At 37.2% G+C, this 21,036-nt stretch overlaps 1 protein-coding gene across 4 annotated transcripts in view; it reads right to left on the reverse strand.

The window, feature by feature from the left end:
* Positions 1 to 2,170, reverse strand: part of MTMR2 (myotubularin related protein 2) — an 86,899-nt gene extending 84,729 nt beyond the window's left edge. For all 4 annotated transcript variants that reach the window (XM_064492835.1, XM_010977808.3, XM_031460613.2 and 1 more), the window contains exon 1: positions 1,938 to 2,170. In XM_064492835.1, coding sequence (XP_064348905.1) covers positions 1,938 to 2,017 — 80 coding nt within the window. In that variant the 5' untranslated portion in view covers positions 2,018 to 2,170. The remainder of the gene's footprint in view (positions 1 to 1,937) is intronic.
* Between the last annotated feature and the right edge of the window lie 18,866 nt (positions 2,171 to 21,036).

The following is a 21,036-nucleotide window of genomic DNA, read 5'->3' on the forward strand; positions in this document are numbered from 1 at the left end:
TAACAAGTTAGAATATATGTATAAAGTTGCTGGGCCTTTTTTTTAGAGAAAATAAAAATATGCTTAAGTGACACAATTAGGTACATTAGTTTATAATAGACGTTTTAGAGTAATTTCAAAAACCCAAAACAAAGGTTACTATCATTAAGCGTTAAGATAAAGTATTATCTTAAGATACAGAATGATAGAATTTTAGAGCTCTGAGGGACCTTCCAGATTTTCTAGGTCAACCCCCTTATTTTAAAAGATGAGAAGACTGCAGGCCGGAAAGGTTAAATGATTCAAGCCACATCACTAGCTGAGCCCAGGACTTTAAATGAGCCGGAGCCTCCTGACTTCCAGGACTTTCTTTCTAACAAGGCTATACTGCCTCCTGTGGTTCCAAATCCTCTCACTTGGATGAGCTTACTAGTTGCCTCATTTGTTTTCTTTACATTCTGAACCATAGTGGCCATTTGTAACTTTCCCGTAAAATTACCATTTCCCAACCTGTTTTCCAACTGATTTCACAGCTAAGTATAAATCCCCACTTTCTAAATCTTAGAGTAATAAACAGAGAATTAAAAAATACTTGAAACAAATGTACAATATGCATAATCAAACACAAAGAAAAATTCTTCTCTCAGATAATTCAATCTACAAATTAAAAAAAAAAAAAAGTACTGAGCGCCTGTGACAGGCAAGGTCTCTGTTAAATGCTGGTTATATGAAGATGAGTAAGATATGATCCTGTTCCTCAAGTAGCCTCTAGTCTAATAGAGAAGACAATTAAGACCACAATTACACTGTGCTTGTTAAGGACTTTGAAAAAAGGACAGGCAGGTTGGTATGAATGCATATAGGAAGAGAATCTAATTTAGAAAGATAGAATTAGCTAATGATTCTCCAATGAAGTCTTGAATAGCAACAGGAAAAGGGGAGGGGCAGTATCACCCATATTTAGCAGAGTCCAAAATGAATTAAAAGAGACAGAACAACTTCAATTTACTCACCGGGAAAAATGAAAATTCTGTGCGTTTTTACACAGCAGTTTAGCATCTAGTAACTCTGTAATAAATTGACTATTTTTCAATGAAAAAGAACAGATTCCACTGTGGCTGTATGACAAATACAGGTCTTCTATTATTTCTGAGTAAAATTTTACATCACTAATTTAAAACCAAAGAAAAAACCTGCATCTGAGACATGTGTAGTTAACATTCACAACAGCCCTCTGCCAAGCTGCATACTAAAGTTCTCCTCAAAATTCTAGGGAAAGAAATCCCATATGATGCAAGAGAAATAACCTGGAGAACCGGGAGCCCAGCAAGGAAGAAAAGCACCACTCATTAGTTATTCCCACTCGGGAATAATGACTTTCAGCTGGAAGATTTAGACCAGCGAAGCACGGTGATGGGCATTTTTACTTATATTTTTAAGCAAAGGTGGAGAGGTGGAGATCCGAGTGTAAGGAAAATAGTAAAAGCGGTTAAGTGAAGTGAAGGAAAAAAAGACGAAAGGGTGGGCAAGAACCCAAAAACCAAAGACTTAAGGACAGATGGAAGAAAAACTGGAGGATGGTTTTGGAATGAGTGATCAAGAGGGAAAGGAGGGGAGGAAATGGGGGGAGGGGGAGAGTGGGGGGAAGGCTGTCCAAAAAAATGAATTGAGTAAGGAGACAAGAGAAAGTAGTGAACTGGGGGTACCTCAACCACGGATAAAACGATGTGGGATTACAAAAGGTAGAGGGGCCAATAAAGAAGCAGTGAGTTTTAGCCTCCACTTTCCCAGCCTCCAAACCCCAGAGAGTGAGGAAGAAGTGTTTCCCAGACCTAGGGAAAGCACTCCGGCTCAGCCTTCTGGAAGCGGAGTCCGCGAGCTGGGGCGCAGACCCACGGGTCCCCGGCCGCTCTCCATCCCCCTCGGACGCTGGGCGGGGCCCCGGGCGTCCCGGTTACCTGGACAGGGAATCCACGCTGGGCGGCCGTGCTACCGCCGGCTGGGAGCCAAGACTCTCGCAGCTCGAGCTCTTCTCCATGGCGCGGCGCGGGCAGCGGGAGGGAAAGGCTGCAGCGACCTCCGCGGCAGCCCGGCGGGAGGAGCAGAGGGCGGAGTGCGTCGGGCAGAGGCCGCGGTCAGGCCCGCGCCGGCCCGGGAGGGAGACCGGAAGCGGCCATGTTCCCCCAGTCTGCACCGCGCGCGGGGGCTGCCGGGCAGCCGGAGGACCCCGCGCCGCCCCGCGGCCGCCCGCTGCTCCGCCCCGCGCCCGCCGCGTCCCTCTCCCGGGACGGCGGCGGCCGCGCGCGGCGGGTGAGGGTCCCGGCCGGCTGGAGGGACCAGGCCCTGCGGAAGGAATGGACATTTTAAAAATAAGAGGAGTAAAGGAATACTAGGGCCCAGGGTCTCACGAGAAGTAAGAGACAAGGATCTGGAGGACGGGGAAGACTGTGACAGAATGTGGCGGTCGGGGGAAAAGGGGACTAAAGGAATCAAGGAATGGGCAGTTGGCTGAGGAGGCAGAAGGGACGTGGGGGTCAGGAAGGGAGGACGAGAACGTAGAGGCGAGGAAAGGATGAGGATGTGGGAGATGAGATGGCAGAATGTTCAGGTCAGAGGCTGACAAAATGATTAAATAACGATTAATTAAATAATGATTAAAGGCTGCTTTACAGTCAGTCCGACAGGGATTCAAATCCTGCCACTGAAGAATAGGAATAGTAATAATAATAGCTTCACAGACTAGATGACTTAGTACATGTTAAATGCTGAGAACAATGCTTAGTACAAAGTAAGCGCTCAGATGTTATCAGTATTACTGTTACTGGGAAAACGGAAATAAGAATTACCTCGGTTCTTAGTCACCCGAAAAAAAAAGAATTTTTAATGAGAGACAGCGTGATATAAGCAAGATTTTTATTAGTAAAGTAAAAAAGTAGTAAAAGGTAGTACACTCCCAAGAATTGGGAGCTGGCCAGTCCAAAAGATGAAAAATAGTGCTGCTCCTTTGCTCTTGTGTCTTACACCCTGGCTTAGGGGCGTTTTTGTGAGATTGATTGATTGATTGACTGACTGATTGATTGATTAACAGCTCAGGTTCTTTGAGTGATCATGCTGATTGACAACTCAGGTTCCTTGTGCTCAGGATGATTGACAACTCAGGTTCCTTGTGCTCTGGCATGCCCAACCCCTTTTAGGCAGGTTCATTGGGTCAAGTTACCCCATGGCCTTCTCTTATGCGCAGCTGCAGCGTTTTGATTTTAACGGGCTTCTTTTGCTGGCCCTCATTTAGAGAAAGTAAAAGTTTCTGGAATCCCTTATTCTGAGTGCAGACATACTGTTATTTTCTTGGTTGCTCCTTTCCCCCTGCCCAGTGCTCATTTCTATCTAAACTACCTAACATTACTACCGACGTCATAAGGGTTGTCACAGGATGGAGTGGGCTAATGTATATAAACACAACGTCAATAAATGGTAGCTGTAGGAGGGGATAGGAAGGGCACTGAGAAGTAGGAAGTGATGAGTATGGGAAGGATAAGGGGGAAAGTATAGGACAGGTAGGAAAAAAATTAATGCTTGTCAGTTTCCATTGCACACCTGGCCCCGCATTGTAGAAAGGACACTAGAAAAGAAGTTGAAACTTTCAGTCCTGCTGTAACTTGGATTGAAGTCTGTGTGTGCTGGAAGTGTCTGTGGGGGAAAAACATTTTGGCATTAATCCATTGTCCACACAGAGGTGTGGAAGAGGAAATGGGGAGGGAACTGATAAATAAGCAAAAAGTAAAATAAAATAAAATAGTCATATATACTGTTGGATGCAGTGGTGTAGGATAGAGGGCAGAGTTTTAGCAATCTTTCCCTGCCCTCTCAAATTCCCCGCCAGGGCAGGAAGGGAGGGTAAAGGAATAGAATTGTGATAAGAAAACAGGAACTGGGTGAAGGGGAAATGCTTCTGCTGGCAACTTTGTTACAGAGGACAAAGGAAGGACATAGAAAGGATACCATAAAGGAATTTTTCTGATTGAGACTGAATCCCCATCACCTCATGTATGTGGTTTAAAACTATGCAAAGATTATTTCTGTAAAAAAGTAGACAATGAACAATTAAAAAAAAATCACTTCCTTGATAGGACAAATAGAATTATGTCGATTTAAACTAGATTTAATTTATACAGACAAGTGATGTTTTTAAGAAAATCTTAAAAGCATAGGGCCAGTGAAATACTAACTTGCAAGGACATTCCCCAGAAGAACAACTAGCCTCCTTGTGTTCAGCATAAGCTAGGGTACTTATTACAATTAATGAACGTATGTTTACACAAAACGTCTTGGCCTTCCTGTTCCCTTCAGCTTGGCAGTTGCAGGGTGGCAACTGATTCCTCTGATGGGCAAAAATAACAGGTAGTCAGAAACACTTAACAAGAATAAACATCTACAATGATTCATTAAAAAACTTGCTTATTGCTTCTCCTTCCCTAAATGCTTTCCAAAATGCTGACTCACTGTCAGCTGATACACTGACATAGATTTTCCAAGCAAAGTTTGGTCAAAACTGATGAATGCTTGATTGGGAGAACCATGTACTGTCTACTCCCCAGTTCATTTTTAGCAGTGTTAGTAGAGCATTTGAAACCACCTGCCTGATGATGGAATAATTTGTGTATGCGTCTATTTAGTGATTAATAAAGAACAGTAGTGTTAAGTATGGAGACTTTGGAATCAGACAAATGTGAATTAGAATCTTGATTCTGTCACTTACTTGCTCCATGATTTTTGATCAAGTTGGCTCGCCGAGACTCAGTTTTCTCATTTCTAAAATGGGAATAAAAATACTCACATGATGGGTTGTTTTTCTTTACACAAAGCTGGTTACACAGTAGGTTCACTAAATGGGTCTGTTGCTGTCATTATTATTTGTTCTTCCTCTGAGCTTACTGCTTTATTTCTAACCTAAATAGTAAAACAGTATTTTCTCAGTGTGAAAAACAAGCAAAGGATACTATATTCTCAACTGAAAGTAAAATTAGTGCTGGGTTCTTTTTCTGACATGTAAGTTGCTATGTCATATATCCTCAAAAAGTCAACTTAGTTAGGACTTTCTGCACCTCAGTTTTCTCGTCTTTGAAAAGAACGTTTTAGCCTATCCCAGGTCATTTAAGAACTGTATCACTATAATCTTTTACAGTCTAAGCTCATCTTTCCTATTACATGGTTAATATGAGAACTTCCCAAAGGTTATTTTCTCATTTGAAATCTGGGACAGTGTTTTTCAAATTATCTGTGGGAATAACGAGTATTTCGCTTTTAATTTCCAAACCATCACCAACAATACTTTCATAAAATATAAGAAAAATTAATTATTATAAAAATGAAGTTTAAGAAAAACCAAAGGTATGCAAAATACAAGGCTGATTTTTTTGCTTGTTTTTTTAACAAGTATAAAAATTACTCTGTAAAAGTTGTTTGAAAGTTTCTAAATACAGCTCAATTCTGTCCCCATCGTGGACCAGCAATGAATAGTTCACGTACAGGCACTAGCTGGCAGACAACAATCTGAATAGCACTGATTTGGATCTGTAGGTTTGTTGCCTATCAGCTTGAATCGTAATGAAGAAACTTCTCTTGAGATAGTAAAATGGCAGGTTATGAGTGGACAAGTAAAGGATACTTCTGCTTCTCTTAAAACACATTTGCTAAAAACATAATCCTTGGAAAGATCGAGTATGCATAAACCTTATGATTAGTTATTTTTATCTAAAAATTTAGTTTTTTGATTAATTTGGCTTGGAGAGTTCCACTTCTGGTATGGAGGTGTAAGCTCCTAACAGACTGAGCTTGCCATGGGTAACAGCTATGAACTAGACAAAATAAAACAACAACAAAACAAAACAAACATCAAAAACAAAACAAAACAACTACCTGAGAGATCAAGAGAGTAAACAGAAGCAAGCAGAGGCAAAACATGGAGGAAGTGACCAACACAGAGCGAGTTTCCATTTTTGGTGGCTTTGAGCTATGAATAGACCAAATCTCTGGTACAGTTCAGGATGGCAAAAACTATCAAAGACAGACCACTAACTTTCTGGCCTGAGAAACCCAGGGCAGCTAGAGAATGAAGCCGGAATTCTAAAACAGAAAACCAGAGAGGGAAACTATATAAACTCTGTATACAAACTCAGATATATGTAATTCCATTCCTGGATATGTATCCAAAAGAAACAAAAATACTAATTCAAAAAGATACATGCACCCCAGTGTTTATAGCAGCATTTTTTAAACTGCCAAAATATGGAAGCAACGTATGTGTATATCAACATATGAATGGGTAAAGAAGACGTAGTATGTATATGAAATGGAATACTACACAGCCATAAAAAGAAAGAAATTTTGCCATTTGCAGCAACATGGATGGATTTGGAGGGCATTATGCTAAGTGAAATAAGTCAGACAGAAAAAGACAAATACTGTATGATATCCCTGATATGTGGAATCTAAAAAATACAACAAACTAGTGAATAAAACAACGAAGGAAGCCAACTCACAGATACAGAGAACAAAGTAGTGGTTGGTTACCAGTGGGGAGAGGGAATGGCAAAAGGGGAATATAGCGGTGGGGCAGTAAAAAGGGGGCTATTATGGGATTATATAAAATTAATATATGCTTGAAAATTGTAGAGTGCTATAGAATTTAAAGACTCATTCAATAAAAAAAATTAAAAAAACAAAAACCTGATTTTAATTTGAATACCATAAAGGCAAACTGCAAGCAGCTCAGATACAAGAACCAAAAATAGAATATCCTACTACTCTTCAGTTAAAAGAACTGAAGCAAGATTTGAGTCCTTACCAACTATAGGCAAGACAATTTTCAGTTTGTTTGAAACTAACTTAATTTCTTGCTAAACAAAAGCATCAATACTTTGCAGAGGAATAGAACAGAATCCTGGGACTTCAAAACAATGTTCATAAATGCCAAAGACACAATTCAGAATTACTTGACGTTAAAAGTACCAAGAAAATGAGACCCAGTTTCAAAGGAAAAGATAATAAATAGGGCTAAATTCCAGATAACAAAGATGTTGGAATTATCAATTACTTTAAAGCAGCAAAGATTGAACTACGTTCAGTGAAAATACACTGCAATCAAGGAAAAGATAGTAAAACTCAGCACAGGAATCAAATATATTAAAAAAAAAAAAGATTCAAATGGAAATTTTAGGAAAAATAGAATACCTGAAATAAAAAGATTCACTGGATCAGCCTAATAGAGTAGATTTAACAGAGAAAAATGTCAGAAACTTGACTATATCAATAGAAATTATCCAATAAAAAAGCAAGAGGAAAAAGATTGAAAAAAATAACAGAGCCCAAGAGACATGTGGGACAATATCAAAAAGTCTAATATACAGATAATTGGAGTCCCAGAAGTAGAAAAAAATTAGACAGAGAAAACTATTTTAGGAAACTATAGCCAGTGAGGGGAAGGTATAGCTCAAGTGGTAGAGCGCATGCTTAGCATACACAAGGTCCTGGGTTCAATCCCCAGGACCGCCTCTAAAAATAAATAATAAACAAACCTAATTACCTCCCCGACAAAAACTTTTTTTTAAAAAAGGAAACTATAGCCAAAAACTTACCATATTTTGGCTGACAACATAAATTTATAGGTTCAAGATGCTCAGAAAACACAAAGCAGGATAAATTCAAAGAAAACCATGCCTAGACACATCATAATTAAACTGCCAAAAACCAAAAAAATCTTAAAAGCAGCAGAGAAAAATTACACATTACATATAGGAAACCACAATTCTAAGGGTCACAGATTTCTCATGAAATATTATAGGATGATAGAAAACCCTACAGCAACATCTTTAGAGTATATTTTTAAAAAGTCAAAATAGCATATATGTATCACATATATATCTATATATCACAAAAATATCTTTCAAGTACTGGAGAGGATATGGAGAAATTGGAATCCTGTGCAATGCTGGTGGGGTTGTGAAGTGGTGCAACCACTGTGGAAAATGGTATTGGAGGTTCTTCAAAAAATTAAATATAGAACTACCATATGATCCAGCATCCCACTTCTAGTTATGTATGCAAAAGAATGTAAAACAGGGTCTCAAAGAAATATTTGTACACTTATGTTCATACCAGCAATAGTCACAATAGCCAAGAGGTGGAAGCAACCCAAATGTCCATCAATAGATGAGTGGATAAACAAATGTGATGTATATATATATTCAAAGGAATATTATTTTAGATTTTAAAAAGAAAGAGAAGCCTGCCATACGCTACCACATGGATGACCCTTGAGGACACTGTGCTAAATGAAATGAGCCAACCATAAAAAGACAAATACTGTATCATTCCACTTATATGAGGTAACTGTCAGAAGCAGGAAGTAGAATGGTGATTGCCAGGGGCTGGGACCGAAAGAAGAGGGAGTCATTGTTCAATGGGTACTGAGTTCCAGTTTTGTAAGATGAAAAAATTTCTAGACATCTGTTGCACAACAAGGTGCATACAGTTAGTTAACACTACTGTACTGTATACTTAAAGTGATTAAGACAGTAAATTTTATGTTATGTATTTTTTAACCACAAAAAGATAAATGAAAATAGACCTACCACATGATTCAGCAAGTCCACTTCTGGGTATATATCCAAAAGAATTAGAAGTATGACCATTACCTTTGTGATAATAGAGCAGAAGTTGTACACTTGAATTCAGCTCTTATCTCATGGGCCAGAACTTAGTCACAGACCACACCTACTGCAAGACGCTTAGAGACACAATGTTTAGGTATACGCCTATAATCATCTTCTACTGTTGTGTAAAAACAAAAAAACACAAATTTAGTAGCCTAATCCTTCACATGTTTATTATCTCACAGTTTTTGTGGATGAGGAGTCCTGGCAAGAATTCACTGGATCCTCTGCTCAGAATCTCACCAGATGGAAATCAAGGTATTGGCCAGGCTCTTTTCTCACCTGGAGGTTTAACTGGAACAATCTGCTTCCAGACTAATTCAGGTGGTTGCAGAACACCGGCACCTTTGCCAGGTAATGCAGTCTCATCACAGGAGTGAAATCCTATCACATTCACAGGTCCTGCCATCCTTGGGGAAGAGGCTACAGAGGGTATGTACATCAGTGTAAAGAATCTTGTGGGGAGTCTTAGAATGCTGTCTACTTTAATGCCCATTTGTCCAACTCAATTTTTTTTTTTTTATTGTAGAAGCAGGGAATGGATACTGGGGACAACTAATAGTCTCTAATACAATCCCCCCTTCGGGTAACGCCAAAACCTCTGTACCCTCTTTTAATAACACACAGAACATGTTTATTTTCCCAAAGGTAAAAACCACAAATCTCTTTAGTAACTCCGTACAGCTCCAGGTCCTGTACTTGTGGGTGAAATGCAGTCCTCTTCAACATTTCCCGATACTGCTTCCTGGGATCTTAGGTCCTGTAACATTTTTTTAAAAAGATTACACGCTCCTCTCCACTCACACATACATCTCCGCATTATATGATGGTGGAGCAGGAATAGGATAACTATAAAAAAAATTCATTCAGAAAAGGAAAGGATGGGAAATGGTCACAGAGCTATAGAATTCATGAAACCCTGCTGGGCAGAAATTATAAGGAACTCCCATGTTAGCAATAGAGCTGAGCACATTTGACATCCCATATTTCTCTATTCTTGGAAGAGTATCTTTGTTTTTTAACCTCCATGGACCTTAGCTTTGCCTTCTAGGAAGTTTTTTCTTTGCCCATTATTCTCTATGACACATTCTAAGTGGGTATTGGAGAGACTTAACTTGGGGTGAAAGCGAAGAGTGTTTCACAACTTTTGCAGCCATCTTCCCAATGCATGTTGGGCGACCTTCAGGCTGATTTTGCAGTCAAATAATCATAGGCTTGTAGAAGAGGCATGGACTTCTTTGCCAATATAATTCCCTCAAACTTAGGCTTCAAGTTTACGTGTGTGGTCAGTTCTCTGTATATAAACCACATCCCCAAATTTCTACTAGAACAGTTTAACACCTGAGAAGTTTGTGTTCTCGTTACTAGTCTCTGTGCTTTGCTGGCTATTTTAACAGCAGAACATCGTAAACAGAATTAGATGCCCATGCAATCCTGACAGGGTTAACGGAGTAGCCTCTAGGCAGGGCCTTCAGGTATGATTCTCAAAATGAAGTGGCTGAACAGGCTTGCCTAGAGAACAGGCTTGCCTAGAGAACAGGCATTAGCAGTGTACTGAAATGAGGAAAGTGCGGAACTGGGACATCGCCAGTGGAACTGATTACTACCTAAAATCTAGAGATCAGGAGACAGGTACCTTCAAGGCTAGCCATCAGCCAAAACAGAAAATAAATGGCCTCTGCCCTCACCTTCATTTTTCAAGTTTTTTTGTGAATGCATTTAATGGACAGAACTGATTTCATTTACAGAATCCTTTATACAAGGAAGTCTGAAAAATGCATTTTGTAACTTTGCAGCTTCTGCCATCCCGGAAGGTACTCACTCTGGGTGTTCGGTCCACTGTATCCACTACAATTCATACCTTTGACTCGTCTCCCTTCATAAACACCACTCTGTTGAGACAAACTCCCAAATAACAATTACAACAACAGCATGCTTCCAGCCATGATGAAACTGGCCTTTATACAGAAGAAAACACACTTACTCCCAAAAGAGGAAACCCAGTCTCGTCAGTCTCTGTATCTATTTCTGAGTGATGTTTATTCCTTTTCTACTTAAATCACACCCCCAACGCAATATCCTGTAATCCAAGGATGGAGCAATAAAATTAACCACTCACACTATATAAAGTAGTAGGGGAAACGGAGATGAATGAGTAATGAAAATAAAGACACGGCAGAGCAAGGAAGAAAATATGTGTAGCTAGCGTAATCTTAATTTCCACAATTTACCGCAAAACTTTTGATTAGTATTTAAAATTCTTTCTTCCAGCACTTCCTCCATTTTTCCTTTGTCCTCATTCAGCACTTCAGCTAGTTGGCATTCTTTGTCTTTTTAGGGGATTCAAATCTTAGTTACTGAGAGATACGAATACATGGAATTCCCACCCGGATTGTGTTGTTAACGGTCTTTACTATCTTTTCTCATTAGATATAGCAATTTAAAAAGGCACTTCTGGAAGGTGTCCTAGATTCTAAATATATTTCTTTGCCTTTGCAATGTGGCAGCAACTCCCATTTCCATTTGATAAACAGGATCAATCACCTATTGGGGCAGTAACTCACCTTCTTACCTGTTAATTCAGTAACTCCAGGACCTCAAAATTGTCTGATGGCAGTCTTGACTTCCCCTTTGGTGAGACCACAGTTGTCCCGTAGTGAAATTGTTCATCCCTTGGCTGTTAATACCTGTAGGCCAGCAAAGCACAAATGAGAGATGGAAACAAACATGATTCACATAGGTAGGTATAATAGTGAGTGAAACCCCTCTCACTTCTACACCTTGAGTTACGGACCCCTGTACGTCTGTGAGGGAAAGCGCACCATACACTGGAAGCTGTCTCAGAGGATGTGTTGTATTCTATAAGAAAGGACATCAGCCTTATAAGATATGGTCCCCTGGACAGTGTCATAACTGAGTCTTCAATATATGTTCACTATTCTGCAATAATAACCCAGCTTCTTCTGGATGATGGAGCTCATGCATCCAGACTAAGCAAACTAAATGTCTATTCCTCTGAGGAAAAATCATTGCCACTTCATATTGGCAGTGATCAATGTAATCAGTTTATACCAGGTGACCAGCTTTTCCTTCCCTGGTATGATACCTTATTGAAAATTCAGCATTGATCTTTGCTATTGGCAGATTAGGCATTCAGCAATGGAGTCGCCAAATCAGCTTTGTTCAAAAAAAGTCCATATTGTTTCAGTCCATCTTTAGCTTAGATTCCTACCATGTTTGTTTATAAGCTCACTGAGCCAGTACTAGGGTTTGTTGGGAAAAGAAGCTCTCACTGATACCCACAAAATAGGTCATCTTTCCATCAGATTATTAGGGCCTCTTCCCTGCTGGATACTTTTTGTTATGCATTTATATGGTATAAAAATGTTCACACTCTGGGCCCATTCCAAGATGTCAATCTGAAATTACTTTCTTAAGTTTCCTTGTCACCAATCCTCCAGTCTGATTCCTTCCCCTTTCTTGAACATTTGGCCAGTTTGGCACTAACCATAGTTGAAATAAAACTGTGTCTCCTTAAAAGCTAAGTGAATGCCAAGAGATCTTACTACAACAGAGCAGGAACTACAGGAACATCTGGATGTTGTTAAATGTTATTTTGAGCAAAGAGTAAAAGACTAGCTTAGAAAAACACCATAAATGGTAAACAAAACTGCAGGGCAAATGTAGAATGTGAATCTTTGTATTTCAAGACAAGTGGATCTGTGAATGTAAATATTTTGCAAAATCAGCCAGAATAGAAGAGCAAAAATTTGAAATACAGCACAAAATATGACAGGTTATCCTTCTAAAACTGGGTGAGATTATGACTACCAAAAGAAGTGACATTTTGTGAGTTCTGAGGCTAGGTCCTGAAAAGGTATGGTTTCCACCTGACTTTCTCTCTCAGGATACTTGCCCTTGGAACCCAGCCACTTGGAGAAGTCATATGGAGATGTTCCAGCTGACAGCCAACATCGATAGCTAAGGTTCTAGCCAACCTCTTCCAACCACAAGACACATGAGTGAATAAGCATTCAAATGATCCTAGCCCCCAGCCCTTGAGTCACCCTTAGCCTTTGACGTATCCAGTTATAGTGGAGCAGAGAAAAGTTACATTCTGTGCCGTGTTGAAAATATGCGAGCATAACAGAAGGTTGTTCTATGTCATTAAATTGGGGGGGGGGAGATTTTTTTTTTTTTACACAGCCACAGATAATCAGAAAAGTAAATGTCTAAAGTTGGACTTTAATGGAATGGCACTCAATTATCCTGTAGTTCACAATGTGTTGTCTGTTATGGAGATGTAACAGATAGAAGCATGAAGCTATCAAAGATTATGTGTCATTTTCAAACTTGGAATACAGATTATGCTTTAAAATTATTTAATAAGCAATTATTATATAGCTGTGATACAGAATAATCAAGATGCATTCAGAACAATGGGACAGATGACCAGCTTCATATAGGATTATCAGGGAACCATGAGGTAATATTTTACTAACTTATTAAATATCTTTGTGAAATAACACTGAATACTGATAAGATTACAGGGAAATAAGTATATTAATTTATTACTGAGAACACTGAAAACTGAAGCAATCCTGTTAGTAATATGGCAAGACATGGCAAAATCCATAAAGATATTCATAGCAATTTATGCAGTACTTCTGCTATTAAGGAAATGCCATAAAATGAGAGAGAGAATGAAGATGTTAACTGCAGCATTATTTTTAGAAACAAACAATAGAAATGTTCAAGAATAGGGGGAAAATATACAGTACATCTAAATGACAGATGATATCTATTCAAATAATAATTAGGAAAAACTATATAGAAAAGTGAAAATATGTCTAGGGTATTGCATGAAAGAATATAAATACCCATTTATTAAAATTACATAATATGTACAGTCATATGGATTAGAACTAGATGAGAAAATATTACAAGGCAAAATGAAGAACAGAGTCATCCAAAAACAAACTTACATACAGATGAAGATTAATTATAAGGTAGAAGTGATTTCAAATCAATGGAGAAAGCATGGACTCCTAAAAAAAATGGTGCTAACGCAATTGGTGATCCATTGTGGGAAATATTAAAGAGAGAGATGCCAGATAGATGATAGACACACAGATCTTTAATCAATCAGAAGTGTCTTTTAGTATATGACTTGAGGTAGAAAACTGACTATATTTCTCTCAATGAATGGTAAAAGCAATAGTACTAGAAGAAAATACAGGAGACTGTGTTGATAATCTTTGATAGGCTGTCCCTTCTTAAAGCAAGACAGAAAACCAGAAACCAAAAAGGGAAAGACTAACAGATTTAACTACAAAAGCCTATGAAACTTCTTTCTGGTGAGCGATACCATAAACAAAAATAAACGTGACAGACTGGAAGAAGATCTTTGCTACATATATAATAAAAAAGAAAAATATGACCGTAATATAGAGAGTGTCTATAAATCATGGGAAAGGCAACAATTCAGCAAGAAAATGGACAGAGAACACAAAAACATATCTCATGAAAAAAATGCAATTGGCCAATAATATACACATTAAAATATACACACCTCACTGGTGATAGAAGCGATGACAATGAAAATAGCAATGACGTATTTTTCATGCATAGATAGGCAAAATGGACTTACTGATGATAAGCAATGTTTTCAAATGTCCAAAGAAAATGCTCGTATACTGTTAGAGCGTGTATCGTTTGGCACAGCATTACTTGGTGAGGGGGCGTTGTAACTATTAAAATTAATAATGTACTCTTTGATTCAGACATTTCACCTATAGCTTAGCTTAGTAAAATGTGCTTACTTGTACATGAAGATATACATATGTTAAAAGGTGTTAATTATAGACACACACACATATGAAATAGAAATAGCTTAATTATCCATTATGAAGTACTACTCTACTACATAACAGTTTAGGAGCTCCAGGACATGTTCACAAAAATAAACAAGAAATTGTCAAGTAAAATATATTTAATTGATAAGTATTTAGAAAAAATTAATACATTTAAATTAATGAATATAAATGAGTATTTTTAAATGTGCCAAACAAGTGTCACACTAGTAATCATTATCACCTTTTGAAAAGGAAATTAATTGGATTCAGAAAGATGTATAAAATGGAGTTTTAACTTTCTACTCTCTATATTTTGATATCTTACAAACTTTTAGTATCAAGAATAGTTGAAAAGCTTTCAAGTTGAAAACCAAAGAAAATCATGAATAAATTTATTATAAAAGTACCTAGAAATGGTCTTTAATAATAATCACTAAATAATGTAATACATTATTATAATTTTCAAAGCTCTTTTATATACACAGCATTATCACACTTTGCCTTTACAATAATTCTGTGAGGTAGGTAGGTAGGTAGATATTATTATCCTCATTTTATAGTTGAGGAAACATTCTTGGAGAAGTTAAGTAATGTGCCATACTCTGTATTATTGTACTTACTGAAAATGCAGTCTCTTTCCTCATCGTGAGATGGAGGCGAATGTAATGAGTTTGTCTTATTAACTGTAGTTGATGAAAGTTTATATTCAAAAGATAGGCATGTGGCTTTAGTGCATTTTCATAATTTTGAAGAAAACCAAGATTAACTAGAATGATCTTAGGATCATGATATTATCAAAAATACGAATGTACTTTATAAACAATAATATACCATGGAAACAGTCATTATTATGATGATCTCTATGGAGTAGCGGACAGCTTAAGAGAGCTGGAAATCCTGAGTGGAGTCCTGGCTTTAATACTTCCTACATGTGTGAATTTAGAGCAGTCAGCTGACCTCTCCGAGCTCCTGAAAAATGTAGGATTCCTGTCCTTCCTCCCCGCAGCTTCCTACATCATGTTCACGTAACCACACACTTAAATAGCAGAATGTGAGGCTCAAGCGAGATGCTACGTGTAGAAGCATCTGGTATGGTGCCTGACACGTTATCCATGTTCCACAAGTGGTAGCTCTGTATCTAGTTCACTAAAAGCATAAAGAGACATACAGTGTCAATCAGACCAAAGAAGAACAGACGACTGAACATTGCTGAAATGTTGGCAGTAATCAAAAACCCCAGCATCCACTTTGTCCTAGTGACCTTGGGGACATGTTAACCACCACCAACAGATCGAACTACCTGAAATACATTGAAAAAAACCTGTGTTTGGATCCATTAATCTCATATTTTCAGATAATATGATTTCTATAATTGTGATTAATCTGTCAACTGTCATTTCTACACTTGAGTAAGTTAAATTGTCTCGGCTTAATCACAGTTCCTAAACTGCACATCTGTGGACATGTTGCCTTCCCTCTTTGATTCATTAAAATTACTTTCACATTCATGGCATTTTCATGACTCTTTGATATATTACTTCAGGCATTGGGAAGCAGATAAAAGATTTCTGGCATCTTGGGAAGGATGAATTTGTCCTGGAGGAGATTACATCTTGATGTATTGTTATTGAATCTCCTGGAAAGTGTTGTATGAACTGTCAAGCTTTGGTACCTGTTTTTAGCATCTAATGTTGGATATCTAATGTATGTCACATTTATGTGGTGTGAGTTGCTCATACTTTCAAGGTCATGTACTGCATCTTTGCTCTAGCTCATGATAACTAAGGGAGGTGTATGAGACAACCACCTTTCCTTGACCTTAAATGAAGTTAGCGTTTGGGGCTGGAAACTAATCAAAAACCTACTTGTCTGCACTTAGGGCTGCAATCACTTTGAAGCATTCAGAGTTGAAGATGAGTTGAGTCAGAAAGACTTGGAGGTATTTCTTGCTTCTTTCTCTCTTGTCATCGCCTGATGATTTTGACATATCTTTGCTAACAACTTTTCATCCTAATATTAATGTTCTTACACCATCTTCAAATCTCTGCTCAGATGTCTCCTTCTCAAGACATTTCACATAAATTTTACATATGCCCCTGCACTTATATCTCCCTTAGCCTCATCTAGTTTTTTCATGCCATTTATCACCTGCCAGTCGTATGTTTACTTATTATTCTACTGTTATTATCTGTTGCTTCCAGCTTCCTTGTTGATTTTGCCCACTGATGTGTCCCAAGCATCTAGAAGAGTGTTTGGTAAAAAGTGGGCATTCAATAAATATATATTTGAATGAATGAATGTATATGTCTCATAGGTGCTTCCAACAGAATTCTTACTCTGATTTGATAGTTCTCATGAGAACACCACCTAATCACAAGAGAAAATGGTACCCATGGCCAACAATGTTTTGGGTGAGCAATGACTTCCTGAAGAAAATGTTCTCTTGACAGAATATGTTTATATTCTTTCCCCTTCTAGGCAATCTGTCCTTCATTAGGTTTAGTTCTAAAAGGCAAGCTCATTTCTTTGTAATGCTTTCACATTACTCAGGATTTATAGTATCTATAGAGTTCAAGATATAACATCTGGGCAGTACGACAAGGATGAGAACGATTCTTTGTGTTACCAAAATGGAGATCTTTGGGTCTGTATATAAAAGAGATCTTTGGATCTCTGGTTCCAAATTTCAAAGCTTGAATTCTGTCATTACCCTGCTATGTTGATCAATGTTATGCATACACTCTAAAGGACTTAAAGCAAATTAAATACTGATTTTTTTAATTGAGAAGAAACTAATAGGAAATTGCAAAAAATAAACAAATCCCCCCCAAACCAGTGACATGCCTGGGAGTAATTTAATGGCAGAGAAGACACACCAGCAAATCCCCAGCCCCACCCCCTGCATTTCAGGGCCTCAGTTTCAAAATATGGAGAATCCATATATGTGTTCGCAGGTCAGCAAGTTTTACAAGGAAACTTGCATAGGGAGGTTGAGGGGAAAAAGCGATGAGTGCAAACAACTTGGAAGGAGGTTAATTATGAAGTATTGCTTTCAGGAGGAGTTGTGCGAGACCAAAATCTACTTAATTAAATCCTTGGAATATAATTTCATGTTGAGTAAATTCATCCTTTACTGAAACTAGATGCATTCAGTAATAGGAGGTTTCAAATGAAAGTAGATCTAGAAAATCTCACCTACTCTTATCCTCTCAAGTTTTCCTCAAACATTCCTTAGGCTAATACCCTCAGAACACAGACCGGTATTCCCTGACTGTTTCATGCCTTAAGCCGCAATTGTTGCCTTTTAAACTACAGTTATCAATGCATACAGCTCCTAATTCTTCCTTCAAAAACAATAAAAGTCAGGTGATTTCCCTCATTCTGGCTCTCTCTCATTTGAAAATTTTAGTTTTTCGATATCATCATTATCTGGAAAGTATCCCATGTTGTATGAGGCAGTGCTCTTGAAACTTCTATAGTACCTGTTCAGAGCAAACAAACAAGTATAATCTCTGAAAAAAACTGGTCCTGATCTTGAAGAGAAATCAGTAAAATGTTAGGCTTTTTTAAAAAAATTGAAGTATAGTTGATTTACTATGTTGTGTTCATTTCTGGTGTACAGCAAAGTGATTCAGTTATATGTATGTGTGTGTGTATACATATATATCTATATTCTTATTCATAATCTTTTTCATCATAGATTATTACAAGATATTGACTATAGTTCCCTCTGAACACAGTAGGACCTTGCTGTTTATCCAAATGCTAGGCTTTTTATTAACTAACATGAACAAAGTATTTTTTCATTGCAATTAAAAATATATCAATGTTTGCATTTTGTAGAAATATTCTTTTAAAGGCCTACCAGAATACACTCTTAGGTTAAATTATGTAGGACAGCATTTGCTTAACCATACCATAGGATATCAGTTGGGGTTATGTGAAAAAGGTCAAGTAAATTTAGGAAATGCTGGTTTTAAAAATAAGATAAACAGTTTTGTTTGTTAGAGAAAAAAAATCTGAAAACACCTGTATCTCTTATAAAGACCTAATGCATTCTCATCCTTTCCAACCTATTTCGACAGTGGAAGCCCTGTGTTTGTCTGTCGCAAAACCCCAAACTAGTAGTTCATGAAATATACTCGGGGAAGCACGGTTTCAAGAGAAAGAACTACACAGACAGGTGGGAAATTGAGCTCTCTAACCAAGGCTCTACAATCTTTGAAGCCAATTGAATGATTAAAGGACTAATAGGAAATACAAAGTCGTTTCTGACTATATTGCAGTGGGAAAAGAAGCACAAGATCTTTGGGAAAATGATAGAGTTAAATGAACTTCTAAAAAGTTCTGACTTTGTGGATGGAGCACTTCATGCTTTAACTTTAAAACTTAAAATAGTTTGAACATATTTCTCTAAGGTGAAATATGCTTGAACGTGTTTTAAAATTTTTAAATAAAAGCAAATAAATACACATATGCAATGTTTTATTTGTTTAAACAAAACTTCATTGTTAATAATTCACATCCAGGGTCAGTTAAATTGGGAGACACAAGTTTTACCCATTTTTGTGAGATTATTAGCTTTTCTCTATGTCATAAAGAGATCTCATGTCACTGCACAAGTGCAAAAGACTTCCTCAAGAAAGAAACTACTATGAAACATGCCAGTATTTCATGCTCTAACTGAGACATCTGTGCACACAATTGACATTCAGATCTCCCTGGTACACATTATTTTATAAGCCTTTGCATATTTAGCTTTCAAATTCTGTTATTATTGTATTTGAAAGAAGTGAAACTTTTTTCCCCCTGATGTTATCCACTACCTTTGAAATGCTAAAGTGAGAGCCTTCGAAATGAGTTTTGGAGAAAATCTTGAATAATCCACATCATCATATATATGCAACACTAAAATGAATTCATTCAGTCACTGCCCTTTAACAGCTGTGTTTTCTTCTTATAACCTTTAATTTTAATGTTTGCAACTGTATTATATGCAGCTATAGTGACTTCTCTATGAATATACTTTCTGGATTAGATAAAGGATGGAGAATATTTTTCCATAATAAAGAAGTCATCTGGATTGAATTGTCAAAATCTAATCCGCACACCACCACTCTTATTTGGTTTTGTGAAATGAACAAAGACATCGACTTTGACATACTCAGAGCAGGATTAAGACATCCTTCAAAACTTCTGATCACTCCAAAGATGAATAAAAATTCCCTGCTAACTTTAACCAAAAGACCAGTTGTAGAACAATCTTCTATTTTTCCAGTAAGTGTTGAAAGGCAGAATGATACAAATGGAAATACACATATAAATGAGGTTTATATATTTATCTCTCTTTAGATATATTTAACTTTTTATTCAGCGCTTTGAAAAGTGACATGTTGCTTTCATGTTAGTATATGAATGAGTAATGAGGAAAAGCTACTTTGAAGATTATTTATGTTAGATTCATTCATTCATATCGGAGATAATCTTTCTTAATATTTAAGTTTCATATTTTCTTAGGAATAAATGTTAAGGATCAAGCTTATTTTTCAAACATACATAAACTGTACTATTCTATCCTCACCTCTCATTAGTTCTCAAACAAAGCCCTACACAGATTAAAATTTTTAGTTCATTTCTTTAATGTTTAATAGAGTAGATGTCTTCTTATATGACAGGAACAGAACTGCTAGTTGGTCAGTTAATTTGAAAAAGAAAATAAAATTGGATTTAAGAATTATGTATATGTATACAAACACTATATATATATATACACATATACATAAATGTTTTAACTTGAAGCATAAATTTTAAATATTTTACTGTACAGCTGATAAAGTGCCTTTATATATAAATCTTTTGATGTTAGGACCAAGGCCTTTCTTTTTGGTGTGGTTTTGCTAATGGGAGGTCTCTAAAGTCTTTCTTGCATGAATCTCATACGTAATGCACCTTCTATGATTTCCAGTTCTGATTTCATTAAAATGGAACGAAAACTTAAGAGAGTTGCAAAGCGCTCCGAGTGCAAAATCCTTGTCCTTAGTGACCAACTGGTTGATTGATTGCAATCCTCCTTCCGTCTTTCACGTACCTAATTTGACAGCTTTTGAAAATTGTTCATTATAAAATATATCAAATACACAAAGCATAAAGAAAATACATATGTATAATCTAAGGAATAAGAATATCACCATCACTTGTGTAACATAAGCAGGTTAAGAAATAGAATATTACCAGTGCCTTTTTAAAAGCCCTTTCTGTCCCACATCCCAGAGGCAGTTGTTAGACTCACGATAATCATTCTCTGGCCTTTCTTTCCAAATTTGCTGCCCTGTATGTATCTTTAAATTATATTTTTAGTTTTGCCTTTTAAGATACTAAATCAATGGAATAGAACTGTAAGTATTTTTCTGACATGCCTCTTACCCTCAACATTATGGTGATGTGTTTAGCCAAGTCCCTTCTACTGCAGCCTAGCATTTCATTTGATGACA

This window comes from Camelus dromedarius, chromosome 12 (genome assembly GCF_036321535.1).
Source record: "Camelus dromedarius isolate mCamDro1 chromosome 12, mCamDro1.pat, whole genome shotgun sequence".
Taxonomy (NCBI): Eukaryota; Metazoa; Chordata; class Mammalia; order Artiodactyla; family Camelidae; genus Camelus; species Camelus dromedarius.